Here is a 24,536-nt window from a genome sequence, read left to right on the forward strand (position 1 = left end):
AGTTCAGACTTTTACTGTCCCTGTGGGGATATTTGTTTTTATCAGCGTGTACATCATTATATGTATTGGGTGTATTTAAGAGTGCTAATGTGTAAATAAAGCTGCAGTGAATCCATTTGAAAACTGACACGGGGGAACCTCGGGTAATGTAGGAATGGACAGAACAGGATTTGAATTTTTTTAGGAAATGTTCTGCCTGTACAGCAAGATAAAGGTACTGTGTAATTTAAGTGAAATTGTGGAAAAACGTTGATGTTGTTGATGATCTCAACTGTGAGGACAGAATCTAAAACAAAAATGCAGAAAATCACGGTGGATGATTTTTAAATAATTAATTTCCATTGTATTGCATGACAGAAGTATTTGATGGCCTATCAACCAGTAACAATTGAGGCTCCCACAGACCTCTTGGTTCTTCTTTAAGAAGCCCTCCTGTTCTCCACTCAATACCTGTATTAACTGCACCTGTTTGAACTCGTTACCTGTATAAAAGACACCTGTCCACACACTCAAGCAAACTCCAACCTCTCCACAATGGCCAAGACCAGAGAGCTGAGCAAGGACATCAGGGATAAACCTGTAGACCTACACAAGGCTGGGCTGGGCTACAGGACAAGAGGCAAGCAGCTTGGTGAGAAGGCAACAACTATTGGTGCAATAATCAGAAAATGGAAGAAGTTCAAGACGACAGTCGACCTCCCTCGGTCTGGAGCGCCATGCAAGATCTGTCCTCGTGGGGCATCAATGATCATGAGGACAGTGAAGGATGAGCCCAGAACTACCCGGCAGGACCTAGTCAATGACCTGACTAGAGCTGGGACCACAGTCTCAAAGAAATCCATCAGTAACACACTCCGCCGTCATGGATTAAAATCCTGCACTGCCCGCAAGGTCCTCCTGCTCAAACCAGCGCATGTCAAGGCCCGTCTGAAGTTTGCCAATGACCATCTGGATGATCCAGAGGAGGAATGGGAGAAGGTCATGTGGTGTGATGAGACAAAAGTGGAGCTTTTTGGTCTAAACACCACTCGCTGTGTTTGGAGAAAGAAGGATGAGTACAACCCCAAGAACACTATCCCAATTGTGAAGCATGGAGGTGGAAACATCATTCTTTGGGGATGCTTTCTGCAAAGGAGACGGGACGACTCCACCGTATTGAGGGGAGGATGGATGGGACCATGTATCGTGAGATCTTGGCCAACAATCTCCTTCTCGTACATCTCGTTTGGGAGGTCTGCTCACCTGACCATAACGACTGCATTGCACCACCACAGGAGTAGGTGCAGGTACCGGCAACAGGGCCAAAGCAGGTGCCCGGGACCCAGTGGCAGCTGACGGCTTTGGTGGGCGTCCAGGTCTCGGGGGCTGCGCCACCTCCACTGGCTGCTCTGGCACAACATGGGCAGATTTCAGTCCACTGAAACCTGGATCTGTTTACCCCCCATGTCCACCACAAAGTTCTTCAGTCCCACCTCCAGGACATGAAATGGGCCATCATACGTTGGCTGAAGTGGTGAGCGGGTCATGCCGTATGAATACGTACTTAGCTGCCATCAGGTTCTTTGGGACATAGGACTGAGGCAGGCAGTGATGTGCTGGAACTGGGATGAACCTGCGGGCTGACTCCTAGAAGACTGGCGGCCTCGCTGTAACCAACCAGGGTTCAGATGGTTCTGGCAGGAACTCTCAAGGGCTGACCAAACACCAGCTCTGCAGATAAGTGGAGACCCTCCTTCAGGGCTGAATGCAGGCCCAACATGACCCATGGCAGTCGGGCGACCCAATTGCTGTTCGTGAGGGTGGCTCGGAGAGTGGCCTTCATTGTGCAATGGAAACGCTTCCATAGTCCATTGGCTTGAGGGTTGAAAGCTGTCATCTGGTGTAGCTGCACCACCAGGCCTTTAGAGGCCGTCCAGCTCCTGACGTCCTCCTGAAGACCACATCCTGTAGCTGTAAACCTGTGGCAGCTGTCCTGAAGGCCTGGACGTTGGTATCAGTCTGCTGGTCGCTGGCCATGGCAGCATAGGCCACTCCAACATGCACAGAGTTCACGTGTGCCCGGGAGAGGCAGTCAGCCACAGCATTGTCTTGCCAGCCACATGCTGAATGTCTGTGGTGAACTCTGAAATGGCCGAAGATGGCACTGCTTCTGCCCTGACCATGGATCCGAGGTGTTGAACATGGCGAAGGTGAGGGGCTTATGGTACACAAAAGCAGTAAACTTCCGGCCTTCCAACAGAAACCTAAAATGACGGATGGCGTGGAAAAGAGCCAAGAGTTCTCTGTCAAACATGCTGTATTTCCTCTCATAGTCACGCAGTTGTTTACTGAAAAAGGCCAGAGACTACTACGCTTCTGCCTCCCACTGTTCACATACTGCCCCCACTGCGTATTCTGAGGCATCGGTGGTGAGTGCTACCGGTGCTGTTGGAAATGGGTCCACAAGCATGGCGGTGTTGGAGAGTGCAACCTTGGCCCCCTCGAAAGCCAGGAACCTTTCTGCAGACCAGTCTATGTCTTGCTTGGCCTTTTTGCCCCTCAGCGCTTCCACCTTAGCTGGTAAGGGCACCGCTCCCTGTGAGGATACATGGTGGCCCAGAAACTCAATTTCTGACAGCCCAAAACAGCACTTAGCTGGGTTCACGATCAACCCCTGTTCATTGAGTCTCTCAAAAAGCTGCCACAGGTGTAACAGGTGTTCCTCAGGTGAGGTGCTGGCCACCAAGATGTCATCCAGATATACAATCAGAAAGGGCAAGCCCCTTAATACAGAGTCCATCAAGCACTGGAATGGTTGTGCTGCACCTTTCAGACCAAATGGCATCCATCGAAACTCAAGAGGTCCAAAAGGCATGATCACTGCTGTCTTGACCATGTCCTGCGGATGGACCGGTACCTGGTGGTAACCGCTCACCAAATCCACCTTGGAAAAAGTCACCTTTCCTGCCAGGTGGATGGAAAAATCTTGGACGTGTAGAATGGGGTATCGATCATTAGCAATCACCGGTCGGTGTTTACAGTGTATGACACCAATCATGGAAAAAAATCACCCCAAAGTAAAACAGAGTCTCAGCCGAGTGAAGACAGAGGAAACCATTAACGCATTAAAAAATGACTTAATGGCAATAAACTGGGAAACTGTTTACAAAGAAAAAGATATAAACTCTAGAAATATTCACATCATTATATGATTAAAAACTGTCCAATTAAACAATACAGCAGAAAACAAAAACATATGGATTGACCCTGGATGACACAAGGATTACAGAATGCTTGTAAAAAGAAGAATATACTATGCAGACAATTCATCAAACTGTTGGAACACAGCCTTAAGCCTGCTGGTTCCTCCCGGTCCTTTGATCCTATACTTGGTTGTTTAAAAAGGGTCTCAAGACAGCGAGATGTTTTACTATTTATTTAGCAAATAAAGTAAAGATAGCCATATGTAATGTGCAACGCTGGACCTCAACGTCCCACACAGGAGGACCAGCAGTGTCCAACTTCCATGGTTGGACATTTTTCTTCTGGGTGAGGGCCACACCCCGACAATAGGTTGGGCTTCAACCATTGGTGGAGGTAAAATCACTGCTTGGTGTGACGTCAACTTCAACAATCTAAATATCAGGAGTGTAGTCATGCCAAGAGTTAGGTGATGTCGCCCTGCCATTTGTCTTCAACAGCGTGGTACTGCCCCTCAGTGTGGTACCACTCCTCTTGGTCCTGGGGTCATACGTGGGGTAGTTTCGGTTATTTGATAAAAAATAAATAAAAAAAAGATGTGCTAAATAAACTACATTTGATTACACATTTATAGAATTAATAATACACACATTTTCTGATTAAGAAAAAGAACTCAATGTTCTGAAAAAAAACTGTTCAGAAAATATTCAAATTAGGTTGGAGGCTTGGAAATAAACTGGAAATTAGCACATGAGCACTTTCAATGGAATCTCACAAACACAAATATTCCCTTCAAACTGATTGTTCTTCTTGGATATGTTTAGGATTCTATGTCGTTAAGTGATTCCGTTTCCTCGGATATAATATCGATTCTATATTTTTTTCTCACATTTTCATTACTCTATGCCTATATGTCTATATCTTTCTGTGTTGTGTCGTAGCACACGGTATCTTTTACATGTCCGGGTTGCTGATTTGATCCTCTTCGTGCAGGTGATGTTGCTGTATTTATTTATGTTTTTTTAATGCGTCTACTTTTAAATGTTTATGATTCTAATCTTCATAAAATGTGTCTAAGTATATATGTCTATGTGTCTGTCTGGTTCTTCCTGGAACGTGTCAACCGTTTGTCCTCGCCCAGAGGCTCCAATTGGCTGATTCAGGAGACAAACTGGAGCTTTGGCGCTCATTGGCTGTCGAGTTGCCTCCTGAAATTCGAATTTGTGCCGGGCTTGTTTTTGTTCAGAGAGAGAAGCAGAAAGAAGCCGCGAGGGGAAGCGGAGAGAAGCGGTGAGGACAAGCGGAGAGAAGCCGTGAGGACAAGCGGAGAGAAGCCGTGAGGACAAGCGGAGAAAAGCGGTGAGGACAAGCGGAGAGAAGCGGTGAGGAGAAGCGGAGAGAAGCCGTGAGGAGAAGCGGAGAGAAGCCGTGAGGAGAAGCGGGGATAGAGAAGCTTCCAGCCGCTCGTGGTCAGCGGCTTTCGGAAAAGATGGATCCGTTCACTGAGGTGAGAGAGTGCGGATCTGGTCTCACTTTATATAAAACCTTCATTCTTTGAACAGCAGTGCAGCATGTTGATGGTTCCAGTTACATTAAAGTATGATCCCTGTTAGCAACATGTCGCTAAAGTACCCGTTGTCCTCTGGATTCAACTGGTAATGTCAGTGTGTCTGAGTGTCGAATGAATTAGAATAATGGCAATACATTTTCATTGTATTGCGCTTTTAAAACAGTCAAGGAAGTGAACATTTCATTTAAAGCACACAGCAATGATCATGTTAACACTGGTAATGAAAGTTAAGTCGCACAATGTGTCGAAGAGTGCAAAAATATACACAAGGCAATATTTTGAGTTTATTGTTTAGGGTGGGGTCCTTCAGATCAATGAATGCTGAACAAAGTCCTTCAGACTAATTAATGCTGAACAAAGTCCTTCAGATCAATGAATGCTGAACAACGTCCTTCAGATCAGTGAATGCTGAACAAAGTTCTTCAGATCAGTGAATGCTGAACAAAGTCCTTCAGATCAGTGAATGCTGAACAAAGTCCTTCAGATCAGTGAATGCTGAACAAAGTTCTTCAGATCAGTGAATGCTGAAGAAAGTCCTTCAGATCAATGAATGCTGAACAAAGTCCTTCAGATCAGTGAATGCTGAACAAAGTTCTTCAGATCAGTGAATGCTGAAGAAGGTCTTTCAGTCCATTAATGCTGATGGTATATGTTGGGACTGACAGCCGACTGACAGATGTGTGATTCTTGATTTGTGGATTAACAGTGAGGTGCTTTCAGAGTCAGCAGTGAGTCAGTCCTGAGGAATTTTGCTCCATGTGACCTCAGTTTTTCCACTGGAGGAGCTGCTGGGTGTGTTGTGACCTGCTCCGTTAATGCTCAGTGCAGTAACGCTGAAGGGAGGGCGTGGAAAGAAAACGGTCATATTTACTTGGTGCCTGTCCCTTCCTCTCTGCTGGAGAGAGTCTGCTGTTGGTTCTGCTTGACAGTCCTTCACTGTCTTTCGCCCGGCCACCGCCCCCTGGTGTCCCTCAGCCCCTCCCTGCTTGGCCTCCTCACGGTTCTGGAGGCTGTACATGGCGGCCGGTCACATGTCTCAAGTGGCGAGTCCTTTCTTGTAGCAGCGGTTCGGGACTTCAGAGCGTCGCAATGCCTTTAATCATCTAAATCAGGGTGTCAAACTCATTTCCACCGAGGGCCACATCAGCAACATACTGGCTGCCCTCAAAGGGCTAAATGTAACTGAGACAGTATAAATGTAACTAAATGTAAAGAAATATAATGTAAAATAAATGTAACAGCTCCTTAATTATAAATAACTCTGGCTTTATTACTTATTCATACTACAAATATTACATATGCACTTGCATAGATGTAAAAAATATATTTGCTGGTTCCTCTGTTAAAGGTATAGTAGAGGATTTTCTTCTTCCGGGTGGATCATCAAAATAATTGGTCCTCCCAATTGTCAATCATTCTGGTGATATATGACGTAAGCCCGTCGTACGTGCTCGTCCCTGCGCGCAGCTCACTCCACACGGTTCTCATCATGCCGGTGGCCGACCCGACGCATTATTCTCGGACATTTTTACACAGTTTCACCCCCTCTGGTGCAAATCTTCTTGTAAAGTGAGCTTATGTGAGCGATGCCGACTTGTGACTTGTAAACAGAGCGTGCACGAGGAGAACTGGGCTCGTGCATGTCTCTCGCACGCGTTTTAGTAGGCGTTCCGTCTCGGGAGCAGGTACAGCGTTGCGCATGCGCATTTTTTTCAAAAGGTGGAGAGGGCGGTTCTTTCCAAAAATTCCTGAAAATCCTCCTGTATACCTTTAAGTCTAACTTTGTCATACTTCGCTCTGCTTGGTGTCAAAATGTGGACTTATATTGTCTCTTTGACAACCGACACGCCTCAGAACACAAAAGACAGCGTTTTTTTCTCCTTGAAGCACAAACATGTATTCTCCTTCCCATCTTTCATGAAACAGCTTTTCACCTGCATCAATTTTTCTCTTCCTGGACATTTTAGGATCATTTGCGGTTCTCAATTCTACTTGTTGAAAATTGCATTGATGTTTATACACTGCAGTCTTCACGGGTAATATAACATTTATTTATTTATTTGATCGAGACAACACACATTAATAAACAATACAAATTGCACAGAAATTGTAAATGTGCCAGATTGTAGTAAAACTACAAATGTACATGTTTAGCATTATAAAGATAATACAATCGTCATGCGTTGTGGGAAATAGTTTATGGTCAATGCAGCTTTACACAGAAGTGGCGAGCTCGAAGAAACAAACCTCACTACTTGATAAAATTATATTTTACTGTGGGGGCAAACGTGCATAAACAACAGTCAATTTTGTTTTTTTAAGCGGTTTAAATTTTTTTTATTATTATTATAATTTTTCTTGTTAACGCCGCTCTGCCCGGGGCTTGTGCTGCGGCTGAAGGGAGCAGTCGCTCTGCCGCGCAGTGCACCTCGTTGGGCCCTCGTCCCGCCGTGTCAGTGCTTCAAACACAGCAGGGGAGGGGGGGGGGGGGGTTTGCTTCTCGCCACCGCATGGGGTTTCTCATGGGGGGGTTGTCCGCCGTCTGGCGGAACACGGGTTGGTGTGGGGAACATCTGGATGTGGACAGAACTACTTCCTTTTTTTTTGGAGTGTGAACTTTTATTTTGACATAAGGTCAGCTAGATTTTCAAAGTAAGTAAAAATGTAATCATATCAAGTTAAAAAAATAATCTTGGAGGTCTGAATCCGTGTCACGAGTCACAGAAGAACAGGAAGGAGAGCTTTTCTGGAGCGAGGATAGTCTTTGAACTTCTGCTTCAATCTCTGTGGTGGTGAATGGCTCGGGGTCCAATGGAGCAGATGGTGAAGAAGGCAAAAGCGAATGCCGGTAGCGACCACACGGCGACGGCATATCCACACCACTCTATGATCTCGCACAGGACACCCACTCAAACATCCCCCCATAGGGGATCCTGTAGACGCGCTCTCCAGGCTTCCTGAGGCTACGCAGCACATGATCACTGTGGATGTTAATGATCATTCCACACACAAACAGGAGAAAACCTGAGAGACACATTGAACAAGAGACGTATTGTCCTGCTCCTCACAAGTCCACTTAATGTCTGCTGAGGCTCGGCGTCCCGCTCTTCTTGACGGATGTCCCACCGGGTCACGGAGGTTCTTGGATAGAGGAAACTTTTTTTTTATTATAAAAAAAAAGACATTTTTAAATACATTACAGTCATTCCAATGTGCTTTTACAGAGAAAATAGAAAAGCCCAACATATCCACATGAGCAGCAGGTTTGTTTGTGACTGTGGAAAGAAAAACTCCCCCAACAGGGAGAAACTTTGTAGAAACCAGAGTCAGAGGTGGAGGAATTCTGCTGACCGGTTGGGGTGAAAGGATAGAGGAGGGGAGGGGAGAGGAGAGGAGAGGAGAGGAGAGGAGAGGAGAGGAGAGGAGAGACAGAGAGATAGACTTGGTGGGGAGATACATACATGCAGAACTACTTCCGCGTCAACCAAAGCACATGTAATTACCGTATTTTATAGAATGTTTGAACCTGCGCTTACATGTTCCAATTAGACGTGCACCCCAAGGCTTGCACTGACCGTCTGTTAGGAACAATATGGTATTTATTTTAAGACAATCACACCTTTAAGCCCTTGTGGGCCACATTTGTCCTGCGGGCCTTGAGTTTGACACGTGTGGTCTCCAGCTTGTGGTTGGGAAACTGGTGGTGTTTTGGGGGGAGAATAGTGGCGAGGTCGATGTGGATTCTGTGCAGTCTGCACCGAGTGAATGTCCAGACAGACGGTTCCCTGTGTAGTCGACTGCAGCCTGTTTGTGCCTGTCTCTGTAGAAACTCTTGGAGCGGACTCGTGCACGCAGAGAAAACCTGCAGAAGAAGTTGTCGGAGCGTCCGGCAGCGGCGGGGGCCAAGCGCCTCAGAGAGCCTCTGGGAGAAACCAACAGTCTCCTGAGCTGCTCTGCTGCACATCAAGGTGGTTGGAGTCTCCTATTCTCTTCTCTGCCCTCTCTCCTCTCGTCTCTGTCCTCTATGCCTTCTTTCCTCTCTCCTCTGCCCTCTCTCTTCTCTAACCTCTGTCCTCTGTCCTCACAGTCCCTCAGGTGTCCACCAAGCCGTCGTCCTCTAAGCGCCAGTGTTCTGGGGAGACCCTGCATCCTGCCGATGGGGAAGAGAACCAGCACCCTGCGGCGGTCCGGTCTGTGGTCTGTCTGCTCTCAGATTGTCCCACAGACAAGAAACCCCCGTTGGGTCCGTCCGGTGGCCCGCCCCGCTCCTCCTCCTCCTCCTCCTCCTCCTCCTCCTCGGCTCGAGCTGCCTTACAGCCAGAAGCAGAGCCCATGGTCACATCAGCTCCTGCTGCTCCCCGCAGGGAGGTACAGGAGGAGGAACCTGCTCCCTCTGCTGCTGGCATGAAGTCGCGTTTGCAGAGGCTGATGGAGCAGAGGAGGTGCTGGGACGGAGATGGTACGTACCACTACATTTGAACCCGTATCTGTTTTCTTCACACTGATGGTGGTTTCTTCTAAAGTCAACACGACTTTACATGACCTAAGCCAGTGTTTTTCAACCACTGTGCACACTGGTGTGTGTGAAATGATCCAATTTCACATTTTTTCTAAAGAAACATTTACTCTCACAGCTACTGTGGCAACCGCCACAGAACAATTGCTCTGAGTTGAGATTCTATTCTGCCAGCTGAACACCAGAGGCTTTCATTTTGACCTGAACAAACACAATCAGAACTTCATAACAGGATGAGACTCCACACAACACATTTCTCACTCATGGTTGCACACCAACATCCAACAAACCAAACTAGATGAAATAACTAACTCTCTGAACCGAGGAACAAAAACACAACACAAGCACAAACCAACACACAACAACCTCAACAATAACCCTCAATAACCTCTGGCAACACATAACCTGAACTCCCATCATGCCCTGCAGCGACCAACTCCGTGATGCTACAATACTCTTCACCACTAGAGGGCAGCACAGAACTTTGCTGGTGAAATGAAAGTTAACAGAGTCAGTGTGGTTAATCTCCACCTCCTGCTACCATCTTGTATCAAAGTACTGTGTCAGTGACAGTGATGGAGAAGTTTTTGAAAAGGAAGAATGTGAACCAGGATCTCAGTTCTTCATCCATCAGGTCCAGGTTTCACACTGAGGGAGTAAAAATATAAAAAAAGAAATTGGGAAATACTTTTTTCTGTATTTATTTGATTCCTGTTGATAAAACTTTGATGAGAACGACTTTATATTGTTAATAGAGGCTACAGAGTTTCACATTTTAACATTTTCGGGTGGTGGTGTGCCTCCAGATTTTTCCAAAGAAAAAAGTGTGCTTTGGTTCAAAAAAGGTTGAAAAACACTGATCTAAGCTATACTATCACACACACACACACACACACACACACACACACACACACACACACACACTTTCTGCTGGATGGCTGCAGACTGATCGGGGAAGGCGTGTTGAAAGGGTTAAATGGATGGACAAGATGAGATGCTAACTGCTCTGTGTTTGCAGACGTTCCAGAGGCAGACGACGAATGCCCCCCCCTGTCAGTTCGGAGCAGAGCAGTGGAGGTCCCAGCAGTTGTTGCCCCCCCCACTGCTTCTTCAGAAGCCCCGCTGGGCAGAAGAGGCAGGCTGGCCCACCTTGCTGCCACCATCGGATCCTGGGAAGACGACCTGAGCCTCAAGGAAAAGCAGGGAGAACCCTCAGGCCCTGGGTTCACCGTTCCAGCGCCCCCGGGGGCAGCTCGCAACAAACACGGTGCAACAAGTTGTTCAGCGGCAATTGGCAAACAGGTACGCCAACTCCCGAGTCCTGTTTACCCGGCAGCCGTGCTCTCCCCCCACTCCAGTTAGTAGTCCTTCTGCTAATGCCAGGGTAACAAACATGGGGGCCTCCGTAGTGGACCCCAGTGAATTTGATCCCTAATAGAATGTTGTCATTAAAGAAGTTTACAAAGTCATTACTGCTCAGAGTTAAAGGGATATGAGGTTCGACAGAGCTGGGACTTTTTGTTAGTCTGGCTATAGTGTTGAAGAGAAATCTAGGATTGTTCTTATTTTCTTCTATTAAGGAGGAATAGTAGGTGTTTCCTGTTTTGCGAAGGGATTTTTTATAGATTAACAAAGCATCTCTCCAGGCTGTTCGAAATACTTGACTATAAAGCCAGTTAATGTAAATTAACAGAGGGTTGTGGGGAAAAACCGTGAGTTGATCAATGTCAATATCGTAAGTGAGGACATGATCAAGCATGTGATTAAGATAATGAGTGGGTTCATTCTCTTTCTGTAAAATCCAATCGTGTCCATTAATGAGCTAAATGCATTGTTATGGTTTTCATTGTCAACATCTACATGAATATCATAGTCACCTACTATGATGACTTTATCTGAGCTCAGTACTAAAGTCGAGAGTCTGAGCATTCAGAGAGAAATTCCGAGTATGGTCCAGGAGGACGGTACACTATGACATGACATGATATAAGTAGAACTGGCTGTTATGTTTTTCGGTCATAATGCACAAGATTTAGAGTGAGATTATCAAAGGATTTCTGGTTAGTTTTAGGTCTGGGATCGAGAAGAAGACTTGAGTTATAAATAGATGCTACTCTTCCTCCTCGTCCAGTATCTCGGGATATGATGATTAACACGAGTGGTAGGAGTTTCCTCGTTGAGGCTGAGATAGTAATCTCTTTTTAACCAGGTTTCAGTGAGGGTAAATAAATCAAATTTGTGATTTATGATCACTCGTGGTAATATGATGATGTATAGAATGTTCAAATTATTGAGTTAATTTCATTTCTGTGATTCGTTGATTTATTTCCAACCTGGCCGACCTGAAGGAATGACGAGGATACCGTGTCAATCGACAATCAATAACGTAGCATGTCCTACTGATCCTGTAGGTCCAATGTAATCCAACGTGGAGCTTCTTGTGCTCGGTTTGTAATCAGAACTTCTCAACATCTCGTGTCTGTAAAATCAGAGAATATCACCTCGAACTGTTTCGTGTTCAAACAATGAAACCGTCTCAAAGCTGCTTTTCTTCAGTTTCAAGGTTGAATCATTTTCAATCATTTGCTTCTCAAACAATCTTTCTCTTTGCATGTTATTCCAGCAGACTTCAGATGGGGGTGCTCCATCCAAACCCCAGAGGACCCCTGCCTCATTCCAGACCCCCATCTCTTCACCCAGCCACCAGAAGCCACCGGCCTCTTCAGGCAGCCCCCAGAAGCCCCTGGCCTCTTCTTCCGGCTCTGAGAAGCCCCCTGCCTCTTCATCCGGCCCCCAGAAGCCCCCGGCCTCTTCATCCGGCTCTGAGAAGCCCCCTGCCTCTTCAGCCGGCCCCCAGAAGCCCCCGGCCTCTTCATCCGGCTCTGAGAAGGCCCCCGCCTCTTCATCCAGTCCCCAAAAGCCCCCAGCCTCTTCATCCGGCCCCCAAAAGCCCCCCGCCTCTGAATCCCAGAAGTCCCCCATCTCTTCACCCGGTCCCCAGAAACCCTCTGCCTCCTCCACCTCAGTGGCCCGAAGCCCCCCCACAGGTCTCCGGGCCCAGATGGGCCCCTCTCCTGGTGAGTTGAAGATGTTGAGGATTGGGTTTTTATTAATGAACCAGTTTGATTGATCTGAAAGGATCAGTGTTTGCGCTGAAGCGCCACACAGATTTAAGTCAATAAACATGAAAAAACGAATTGAAAACTAATGTCGATGAATCAATGTAAAGAGTCTTGACGCTGGGCCCTGAGGGACACCGTCGGCTCTACCACTCCTTGCTCTCCAAACTTAGTTCTCCTGTTCAAGACCAGATTTATTCAGGTTTTCTCTCGCCTCACTTTTTAATCTCCAACATTTGTGCTTGAAATCAGAACAAAAGTTTTCTTGTGAAAAGCATCCAAATGTGTAAAGAAATGTATCTAGAAAGGAAACCATGTGAATCCACCTCCACCTAACCCTAGCTCTCCTCTTCCACCCTAACCCTCCACCTTGACCTAACCATATACGAGTCTCAACCTGTTCACTGCAGATTCACTTTCTGCTCTTCACTGGCAATTATCATTAATACAACCACAGCTACAGGTTGGACTTGACGTAGAACTCTAACCTGACGTCGAGCTCGGACCTGATGTAGAGCTCTGACATAGAACATAAAGCTGTGACCTGATGTAGAATGTAGGGCTGTGACGTAGAAGATAGAGCTGTGAGGTAGATTGTAGAGCTGTGACCTCATGCATAACGTAGAGCTCTGACGTAGAATATAGAGCTGCGACATAGAACATAGAGCTGCAATGTAGAGCTGTGACATAGAACACAGCTGTGACCTGATGTACAATGTAGAGCTATGACATAGAGCATATTGTGACCTTGCGTATAACGTAGAGCTCTGATGTAGAATATAGAACTGAGACCTGATGTACAACATAGAGGTGCAACGTAGACCTGTAATGTAGAACATAAGCTGTGACCTGATGTACAATGTAGAGCTGTGATGTAGAACATATTGTGACCTCACGTATAACGTCGACCTCCGACGTAGAATATAGAGCTGTGACGCACAACATAGAGCTGTGACCTCACGTATAATGTAGAGCTCTGACGTAGAATATAGAGCTGAGACCTGATGTACAACATAGTGCTGTGATGTAGAACATCGAGCTGTCACCTGATGTAAAATGTAGAGTTGTGACGTAGAACATAGAGCTGTGATCTCACATAGAACATAGAGCTGTGATCTCACATAGAACATAGAGATGTGATCTCACATAGAACATAGAGATGTGATCTCACATAGAACATAGAGATGTGACCTGATGTAGAACATAGAACTCTGACATAGAACATGTAGCTGTGACCTTATGTGCAATATAGAGCTTCGATGTAGAACATAGAGCTGTGACATAGGACGTACAGCTGTCACCTGATTTGGAGCTTCTTGATTTCACTGTAAACAAAAGATTCAGATGTTTGATGAACAGAAATTGGAAGGTGAATAAATGTCAGTTGACTCCGCAGCTGTCAAGTCCTTCCTGGAGCGCTTCGAGGAGCAGGTCCACCACTCGCCCTCCACTGGGAGGGCCACCCAGACCAGGACCCCCAGTGGGTCCCCCAGCACCAGGCTTCTGCAGGACAGGCTGAGGCCAGTCAACACCAGCACTGCTGACCTGACTCAGAGACAGAAGCTGGTAGGACACACACACACACACACACCCACACACACAATGGCTTCCATTAAGAAGTTCTGTGATTTCAGGAGCGAGAGGCTGAGCTGGCTCTGATCCGGAATCGTTTCCAGAAGGGAAGCAACATCTGGAAGAGCAATGACAAACAGATGCAGAATAAAACCAGCACAGACCACCAGGCCGGACCGGCAGAGTCCAGCAGCGCCACACAGGTGAGTTTTGCGCTGTAGGAGCTTGTACCCCTGGTAAACATACCAGGATACCTGTTACCTGGATGAACTAACCCAGACATTGTGGATCCTGATCAGCATTAACATGAAGCAGGTTATCAAATCACCAGTTCAACCCAGAGTTTCCCTTCAGGATCAACATGTTCACATGAATGTAGGGCTGCTCGATTATGGGGGAAAATCATAATCACGCTTATTTATACGATTATGGAACAGCATTTATTGAACATACTTAAAAAAAACTCTCCTGTTGAATATATAAACGTATCTTGTAATGTAGTCGTAAAAAATCAACTGTTGTACTGCATTCAATCTTTTTAAAACGACAAATAAATTACTTTAGATACTAATATAAACTCCAGTAACTAATCCTGTTGCTTTACATTATATGTTGATACTTTGGCCGTCCTGTGAGGCAGCGAGGCGAAGTACTGAAAGCCAAGTAATGCTAGTCGCCACTGTTAGCATTACTTAGCTTTAAAATGACACGGAACCTAAACCACTGATGTAACACACTGTCATTGTCGTCATCAATATACATTAGTTTACGGCAGGTATAACAATGGCGAGCACACGCAAGAAACTATACATTCATCACTTTTTTGGGAAATTTAAAAGTAGTAACTTACCGCTAAGTAGCTAGCTCCTTCTCATTCGGGTTAAATGTGTCGTCATTTCTTGTCTGACAGGCTGCACTGGAAATGCCTGAGAGTGGTGGTCCTGCAGCCAAATTCGCCTCTCAGAACGAAAACACCACATAATTGTTTTTCCTCGATTATATGAATGTTGAGATCGTCTTGAAGTCCATCCAAAATCGTAATCATGATTAACATTCGATTAGTCGAGCAGCTGTACAAGAAAGGAGCGGAGCTTGCAGCGTGTGACCAATCACAGAGGGAGAAACCCTGCAGAGCAGCTGACTTCACCATAGAGGAGCAGTGATTCTCTGAGAATATGAAGAATTCAAACACAGCTGCTGCTGCAGCCAAAGCCAGAACATTCCTGACCTGTTAACCTCTAACCTGTTCACTTGGTGAGACTAGAGCACATTAATTCATGGGAGAATAGAACCAGACACTTTCACTTTATCACAGCAGTAAGGTTCCAGGCAGAGCGTCCTCACTGCTCTTCTTTTACTTCATGTTTTACATCCAGTACTTTGGAAGCTGAGTTTCCTCCGTGTGAGTGTGTTTCATGTTGGAATATGAATTCATCACTGCGACGACAGGAGTAGTTCTGTGCTCCATAAATTCCCGTTTGTGCAGTTGTATCAGCGTGAGCATTATTATTAAAGCTCATTATTCCAGATCAACCCTTGGGGGCGAAACAGACTTGGAACAAGTCAAGAATAAGAACAAAAACATCCTTCAAAGCTCAGTGACCAGGATTGATTGGATATTGTCAAAGAGATAGTTCTAAATACTTTCTCCTCTCCTCTGCAGCTCAGTGCTGAACCCACCAATCACCATCATTTAAGAATGGGCGGGGCATTTTCCAAGAGATCTGATTGGTCAGGAGGTGGAGCTTCACACTCACTGTGATCTTATCCAGAACATATCCTGCTCCGGAGCAGGTTAGACATTCAGAGTCAGTTACCACGGTGATTTATCATGGGAAGAAGTGAACCAGCGTCGTAGTATGGAAAACCAGATTTAATCCTGAAGTTACCGCCATAAGAGTAAACCAGAGTTAATCCTGAAGTTACCGCCATAAGAGTAAACCAGAGTTAATCCCGAAGTTACCGCCATAAGAGTAAACCAGAGTTAATCCTGAAGTTACCGCCATAAGAGTAAACCAGAGTTAATCCTGAAGTTACCGCCATAAGAGTAAACCAGAGTTAATCCTGAAGTTACCGCCATAAGAGTAAACCAGAGTTAATCCTGAAGTTACCGCCATAAGAGTAAACCAGAGTTAATCCTGAAGTTACCGCCATAAGAGTAAACCAGAGTTAATCCTGAAGTTACTGCCATAAGAGTAAACCAGAGTTAATCCTGAAGTTACTGCCATAAGAGTAAACCAGAGTTAATCCTGAAGTTACCGCCATAAGAGTAAACCAGAGTTAATCCTGAAGTTACTGCCATAAGAGTAAACCAGAGTTAATCCTGAAGTTACCGCCATAAGAGTAAACCAGAGTTGATCCTGAAGTTACCGCCATAAGAGTAAACCAGAGTTAATCCTGAAGTTACTGCCATAAGAGTAAACCAGAGTTAATCCTGAAGTTACCGCCATAAGAGTAAACCAGAGTTAATCCTGAAGTTACCGCCATAAGAGTAAACCAGAGTTAATCCTGAAGTTACTGCCATAAAAGTAAACCAGAGTTAATCCTGAAGTTACCGCCATAAGAGTAAACCAGAGTTAATCCTGAAGTTACCTGGATAAGAGAAAACCAGAGTAAACCAAAAGAAAACTGGTTTGTAAATTTTATCACTGCAGTCATGTGGATTTCTTCCGTCAGTGGATGTTTTGTTTTCACATTTATTATTTATTATTGTTTCAATAACTTCTATCAAATTGTTTTTCTTTATAAATTGCTTCCCAGTTATACAGTTGTAGTTCAACAAAAAGTTTATTCCTGAATTACTCAATTAATGTTGCACTATGCGTAGTAATCTTGCTGATCTGGTAATTTTGGGAAATAAATGATAACTGAACAGTGGATTTAGAATTCTTCTGTCTTTTGGTGTTTATTTGGATTGAGCAAGTTGATTTCAAAATCGCCACAAACTAACTCAACTTCAGATTAGTTTAGAGAGATATTCCTCCATCCATTCTTTAAATTCGCCTATATTAGAACCTGGTTCCTGTAAAGGTTACTCACAGCTCACTGATTATCACTGTCCACCACTGCTGACCTTTTTTCCACCAACATGAATTCAGACATAATTCAGACTCTTTCAAGTCAGATGATTCAGACTCTCACAGGTCGGTAGATTTAGACTTGGGTCAGTTGATTCACACTCTGGTCAGTGGTTTCTAAAGCTCTCAGGTCAGTTGATTCAGACTCCCACAGCTCGGTTGGTTCAGACTCTAGGGTCAGTTGGTTCTAATTCTCTGGTCGGTTGATTCAGACTCCCACAGCTCGGTTGGTTCAGACTCTCGGGTCAGTTGATTCAGACTCTCAAGTTGATTGGTTCAGAATCTCAGGTCGGTTGATTCAGAGTCTCAGGTCCGTTGATTCAGAGTCTCAGGTCCGTTGACTAAAGCCCCGTTTCCACCGCACAAAAAGTGCCGGCCTAGACCGGTCTAAACCCCTCCAGTTCGCGTGTCACGACAGGAATGCGGTCTAAACCGCTCCAAAGGCGACCGCTTTTCCGCTCCCCTTCCGTTGGGGTACCAGGACCATGGAACGGGTCTGAGGTTGAGGAGCCGTCTGCTGATTGGTCAGTGATTTACTACACGCCCTCAATATGTTAATGTGTCGGCTGAATCCTCTGCTGTCAGTGTGGTCAGCTGTGCTCTGGTTGTTTTTATTTTCATTTTCTTTTCTTTGCTGCTCAACTTTAGTGTTTGTTGTGAAACAGCGACTTGAGGCAGGGGGAGACCGGGGGGAGGGACTTTGCATCACGTTGGAGTTTTCTGTTTGCAGCATAGCGCTCGCTGTGGCGTGGATGCGCGTCCGGGACACAGGAGTCTGGAGCTTTGGGCTCCGGCACTGATCGCGCTCCGACAGCTCCGCTTCCCAGAGGCGGTCAGCGTTCTGTTCAGCCGCGGTCAGTGGCGCTTTATCGCGGGGACGGACCGCGGAAGCCATGAAAAGGAGCTCGGAGCTCGGAGCTCGGCGCCTCCGTGTTCCGACGCTGAGCTGCCGGACCGCGATCAGCGCCGGAATGGAGTGCCTCCTGCGTTTGAGCAGAAAGCTCAAGACTCCCGTGTCTGAGCCTCAGACAACCGGGGGGAACGCTCCGGCCACTTGCCCCACACCCGAGCGCTCGAGTGCGGGGCAAGTCGCCGGCAAGTGGCCGGAGGTTTCGCTCTCTCACAAACACGGAAGCGGCTGTGGCTCTGCCGCTGCAAAAAATAACCGCTGCAAAAAGTAACAGCGTTTTTTTTTTTTGTTGTTTTTTTCCGCTGCTAAAAATAACAGTGCAAAGTGGAGGATGTAAACAACAACAGATGATTCACAAGATCTAGATCTGACGACTTTCTTTTCTGTGGTAATGTCACATTTCTGCGGAGCTCATAAGCCCCGCCCACTTTTATAGCTCCTCTCTGCAGTGGAAACGCCACCCAAAATCTCGGTCGGGGTCTCTATTCCGTACCGCTCCGCTCCGTCCCGGCGCTTGTGTGCGGTGGAAACGGGGCTTAAGAGTCTCAGGTCCGTTGATTCAGAGTCTCGGGTTGATTGGTTCAGACTCTCGGGTCAGTTGATTCAGAGTCTCAGGTTGATTGGTTCAGACTCTCGGGTCAGTTGATTCAGAGTCTCAGGTTGATTGGTTCAGACTCTCGGGTCAGTTGATTCAGAGTCTCGGGTTGATTGGTTCAGACTCTCGGGTCAGTTGATTCAGAGTCTCGGGTTGATTGGTTCAGACTCTCGGGTCAGTTGATTCAGAGTCTCGGGTTGATTGGTTCAGACTCTCGGGTCAGTTGATTCAGAGTCTCAGGTTGATTGGTTCAGACTCTCGGGTCAGTTGATTCAGAGTCTCAGGTCACTCAATTCAGACTCTTTTAGATATTTGTTTTGGTGCTCCACTCTGGTCAATGTTTGAATTCACTTGATTCACTTTGACTTCACTTTCTGGAGTCAAGTTTGGCAGAGTGTCTACAGTTCAGTTTCTGGAGGCCTGCTGGCAGGCTGCCCTGTAGAGCATTGCAGGTTGATTCTGATCATGTGATTTATTTATTTATTTATTTTCCTTTCAGGAACCTACAGAGAGTGAAGAGACTATGCCTGAGTCAGTGGATGAACCCACAACAAAAACATACAGTGAGACCACCACAGGTACCTTATCACACCTCAGAGCCCGTCTTTCCTCCATCATATCAACATTTGATCTATTGGTTCATGTTTTTTATGTCAGAAGATTAACCCATTAGAGTCGCAACTGATCAAATTTCACTTCATGAATCAAAGCTTTGGATATCAGGACAGAAATCAATAATCAACCTCATCTGGAATCAGATATCGATTAATCCCATGGTAAAATATCAAAGTTACACAATTGATAAAAATAATCTAGTGTGTGATGGAGAACGTCCTGAACGCTAGACCATCTGTGACTCGAGGTTTCTCTCCAATCTGATTGGTTAGAACATGGTTTAAGCGCAGTGTGGCTCATGTTGAGTTTCTAGGAACTTATGCTGAGATGTAACTAATACTAAGATGTAATACTGAGCTGTAACTAATACTAAGATGTAATACTGAGCTGTAACTAATACTGAGCTGCAACTGTCCTCACACTGTAACAGGCACGGCGCTGTCGTCTCCGCCGGTCTGCTCGTCCAGCCCTTCGAGGTCTGTAGGGTCTCCAGAGGACAGACCAGACCAGGGGAAGCGCTCCATCACCTCTGCTATCATCAGCCAGCTGTTTGAAGGAGTGCTGGACCAGACGGAGGAGGAGGAGGAGGAGGAAGATGCTCTGAACATCTCCTCCATGTCCCTCCTCGCTCCGCTGACTTCTGTGGTGACGAGTCCAGACAGAAGACTGATGGTGAAGGTTCACCTCTTCCTCTTCTCTTCTTCTTCTCTTCAACTCCTCTTCTTTTTACCAAAAAAAAATCATTATTTGGAGTCACTGAACAAATACAAAACTTTCATCTTAAAATCTTAGAAGTGATCCTCTTTTTCTTTTTTAAATAAAGTCGAATGAATAACCCAAATGCAGAACATGCACAACAGAACATGGGGTGTTTCACACTTTCAAACTATGGAAAATAAATAATTTCAACGAAAGATAGACATTTTGGGGGAAATTAACTTTTTCCACTCTTTCCAGATTTTTGTAAAATTTTGCTTTCTGTAGCTTTATTGAGAAAGTGATTCTCTCCAGTACAAAGATTTCGTAGGTGATATGCCATTCACGAACAGATGGGCCATCTACTTTAAGCCATTTTCTTGTTATTGCCTTTCCTGACACGAGAGTCAGAATTCCAAATAAGCACTTGACATTTGTATTTGTGGGTGTGGATTGTAGCAAGCCAAAAAAAGAGTTCTTTCCTGTTAAATAAAATCTTTTTTTTCCAATTGTAGCCACTATTTATTTGTGGATCATGTGCCAGAAAGTAATTACTTTACTTTTAAATGGTGCTCGTTGAGTTAAACTACTGAAGTACCTTATATAACCTTGAAATTATTTGGAGCTCCAAATCTTCCCTGTAAGCACTGACAAGAACTTTCAGTATTTGATTTTCAAACACTTTTTGTCCATTAAAAATGAAAGGTGTTTAAGGGAAGCCGGACCACGTGGAATCTATAGTGTTCACTGTTGTCTAATCTTACTCTTTCCTCAATTTGTCAAAGCTGCTCAAAGTTCCTTTGAGAAAGAAGTGGCAGTTTCTTAAAGCTCACATGAGACTTATTTGGGTAAAACTCAAGGTCATGAGCACACCATCCCAACATCTTCACCTCTTCCATCCAACCCCCTTGATCCATAACCAAGTTTTGAGACCTAATGTGATCCTTTCGTTTCCTATTTCCATCAGGTATTTAATCAGTGTTTTGTCTCTTAGTCGTGCCTGTATTCGAACTTCGCCAGAGACATATGGTCTCCGATCCTAGGAAAGCCTAACTTTGACCAGCATTCCTCTGTTTTCCTGATTATTTTTATTCCACTGGTGAATCTGATTCAGGAGGGACGCTGGGTTCCTGAACACTATCACTGGGATACCCCCCCCCCCCCCCCCGCCACCAGGTCCGCCTTGCCTCCGCTGCCGAGTTGTAGATCTCGGTGCCATCCTTGTGGAAGGGATGCGGGGAAAGGAGTTGAAACCGTGTATTCATTTCCTTCGGAGCGGTTTTGGCTTCAACATTCTCCATTTCCGTAACACTTTCGGCCCATAGTCATGGTCCAGATGTAGCCTTTTCCCATCCAGATCCCTTCCGATGTTCAGTTTGGGGGAAGCTCCAAACCTTTAATTAGGAGGTCTTCCATGAAAGCCGCCACCGAGGAGAGCAATGCAGCCTCATGTGGACCTCAGACTGTGGTCATGATGCCACACAAGACATGGAAGGGAAGTTGGTTACAATGGTGTTACGGTGAAAAGCGGGAAAAACAAATGACAATGGAAAACTGCTTCTAAATTGTATATCTGATGCAACTGACAGAATAGCACAGGAGCTCTGCAGCATCTCCAGAGCCGTGGCTCCGCAATCGCAGATTAAATGATCTCGTTCCCTCGCATTATTAACTTATTATATCGTTCCCCCACGTTATTCTTATTTTTTCTCTATAAGCACTCCGGGGCTCCGTGTTTGCTGTAGATTTCAGAAAGCCGGTTCAGCGTCTCTTCCGCCTCGTCGGTAGTTATGACTCCGCCCCCAGCTGATGACGCGTGAGGCCGCAATCTGGCCCAGCAACGATATGGGGCCGACTAAGCACCTGTTTAGACCTTGATTGGCTGAGGCTTTAGTGTTGGAAAGACTGGAAAAGAAACAACTGGTTCTATGTCTGGCCCCGGCCCCGAACTAGTACCTGGTTCTTTCCGGTGGAAAAGCCCCCTATCGCTCCTCGATAGCTCATCTTCTGCTGCGCTGAACTGCTGCTTCATGCCTCTTTATCTTCTTTATGCAGACCTCCACTCCAGCTCACTCCTTCCTCCTGAAGAACCACACTCCAGACCGAATGTCCAGACCTACCCAGGTCCAGGAGACTCTTCAGGTCCAGGAGACTCTTCAGGTCCAGGAGACCAGCCAGGTCCAGGAGACCAGCCAGGTCCACAGCTCGTCCTCAGACAGTGTGGAGACCTGTGAGGACGACCTCAGGCTGCCGTACAGGTCAGAACCGACTATACCTTCGCTAACCAGGCCACACTCTCACCAACCAGGCCACACCCTCACCAACCAGGCCACACCCTCACCAACCAGGCCACACCCTCACCAACCAGACTACACCCTAACCAACCAGACTACACCCTCACCAACCAGACTACACCCTAACCAACCAGGCCACACCCTCACCAACCAGACTACACCCTAACCAACCAGACTACACCCTAACCAACCAGACTACACCCTCACCAACCAGACTACACCCTAACCAACCAGACTACACCCTAACCAACCAGACTACACCCTAACCAACCAGACTACACCCTCACCAACCAGGCCACACCCTCACCAACCAGGCCACACCCTCACCAACCAGACTACACCCTCACCAACCAGGCCACACCCTCACCAACCAGGCCACACTCTCACCAACCAGGCCACACTCTCACCAACCAGGCCACACCCTCACCAACCAGGCCACACCCTCACCAACCAGGCCACACCCTCACCAACCAGGCCACACCCTCACCAACCAGGCCACACCCTCACCAACCAGGCCACACTCTCACCAACCAGGCCACACTCTCACCAACCAGGCCACACCCTCACCAACCAGACTACACCCTCACCAACCAGGCCACACTCACCAACCAGACTACACCCTCACCAACCAGGCCACACCCTCACCAACCAGACTACACCCTCACCAACCAGACTACACCCTCACCAACCAGGCCACACCCTCACCAACCAGGCCACACTCTCACCAACCAGGCCACACTCTCACCAACCAGGCCACACTCTCACCAACCAGGCCACACTCTCACCAACCAGGCCACACCCTCACCAACCAGACTACACCCTCACCAACCAGGCCACACTCACCAACCAGACTACACCCTCACCAACCAGGCCACACTCTCACCAACCAGACCACACCGTCACCAACCAGACCACACCGTCACCAACCAGGCCACACTCTCACCAACCAGGCCACACCCTCACCAACCAGGCCACATCCTCACCAACCAGACTACACCCTCACCAACCAGGCCACACTCTCACCAACCATGGCCACAATCTCACCAACCAGACTACACCCTCACCAACCAGGCCACACTCACCAACCAGACTACACCCTCACCAACCAGGCCACACCCTCACCAACCAGGCCACACTCTCACCAACCAGGCCACACTCTCACCAACCAGGCCACACCCTCACCAACCAGGCCACACTCTCACCAACCAGGCCACACTCTCACCAACCAGGCCACACCCTCACCAACCAGGCCACACCCTCACCAACCAGGCCACACTCTCACCAACCAGGCCACACTCTCACCAACCAGGCCACACCCTCACCAACCAGGCCACACCCTCACCAACCAGGCCACACCCTCACCAACCAGGCCACACCCTCACCAACCAGACTACACCCTCACCAACCAGGCCACACCCTCACCAACCAGGCCACACCCTCACCAACCAGGCCACACCCTCACCAGCCAGACTACACCCTCACCAACCAGGCCACACCCTCACCAACCAGGCCACACTCTCACCAACCAGACTACACCCTCACCAACCAGGCCACACTCTCACCAACCAGGCCACACCCTCACCAGCCAGACTACACCCTCACCAACCAGGCCACACCCTCACCAACCAGGCCACACTCACCAACCAGACTACACCCTCACCAACCAGGCCACACTCTCACCAACCAGGCCACACCCTCACCAACCAGGCCACACCCTCACCAACCAGACTACACCCTCACCAACCAGGCCACACCCTCACCAACCAGGCCACACTCTCACCAACCAGGCCACACTCTCACCAACCAGGCCACACTCTCACCAACCAGGCCACACTCTCACCAACCAGGCCACACTCTCACCAACCAGGCCACACTCACCAACCAGACTACACCCTCACCAACCAGGCCACACTCTCACCAACCAGGCCACACTCTCACCAACCAGGCCACACTCTCACCAACCAGGCCACACCCTCACCAACCAGGCCACACTCTCACCAACCAGGCCACACCCTCACCAACCAGGCCACACCCTCACCAACCAGGCCACACTCTCACCAACCAGGCCACACTCTCACCAACCAGGCCACACTCTCACCAACCAGGCCACACCCTCACCAACCAGGCCACACTCTCACCAACCAGGCCACACTCTCACCAACCAGGCCACACTCTCACCAACCAGGCCACACCCTCACCAACCAGACTACACCCTCACCAACCAGGCCACACCCTCACCAACCAGGCCACACTCTCACCAACCAGACTACACCCTAACCAACCAGGCCACACTCTCACCAACCAGACTACACCCTCACCAACCAGACTGCACCCTCACCAACCAGACTACACCCTCACCAACCAGGCCACACCCTCACCAACCAGGCCACAC

General features: G+C 47.3%; 1 protein-coding gene across 1 annotated transcript in view; it reads left to right on the forward strand.

The window, feature by feature from the left end:
• Positions 1-4,453: 4,453 nt before the first annotated feature.
• anln (anillin, actin binding protein) overlaps positions 4,454-24,536 on the forward strand; it is a 37,437-nt gene continuing 17,354 nt past the window's right edge. The window contains exons 1-10 of the mRNA XM_080516533.1: positions 4,454-4,687; positions 8,577-8,718; positions 8,838-9,209; positions 10,285-10,568; positions 11,890-12,343; positions 13,782-13,951; positions 14,020-14,160; positions 19,039-19,117; positions 19,585-19,826; positions 21,906-22,108. Of these exons, the coding sequence (XP_080372659.1) occupies positions 4,670-4,687; positions 8,577-8,718; positions 8,838-9,209; positions 10,285-10,568; positions 11,890-12,343; positions 13,782-13,951; positions 14,020-14,160; positions 19,039-19,117; positions 19,585-19,826; positions 21,906-22,108 (2,105 nt within the window). The 5' untranslated portion in view covers positions 4,454-4,669. The remainder of the gene's footprint in view (positions 4,688-8,576; positions 8,719-8,837; positions 9,210-10,284; positions 10,569-11,889; positions 12,344-13,781; positions 13,952-14,019; positions 14,161-19,038; positions 19,118-19,584; positions 19,827-21,905; positions 22,109-24,536) is intronic.

This window comes from Blennius ocellaris, assembly GCF_963422515.1.
Source record: "Blennius ocellaris genome assembly, chromosome: 20".
Lineage (NCBI taxonomy): Eukaryota > Metazoa > Chordata > Actinopteri > Blenniiformes > Blenniidae > Blennius > Blennius ocellaris.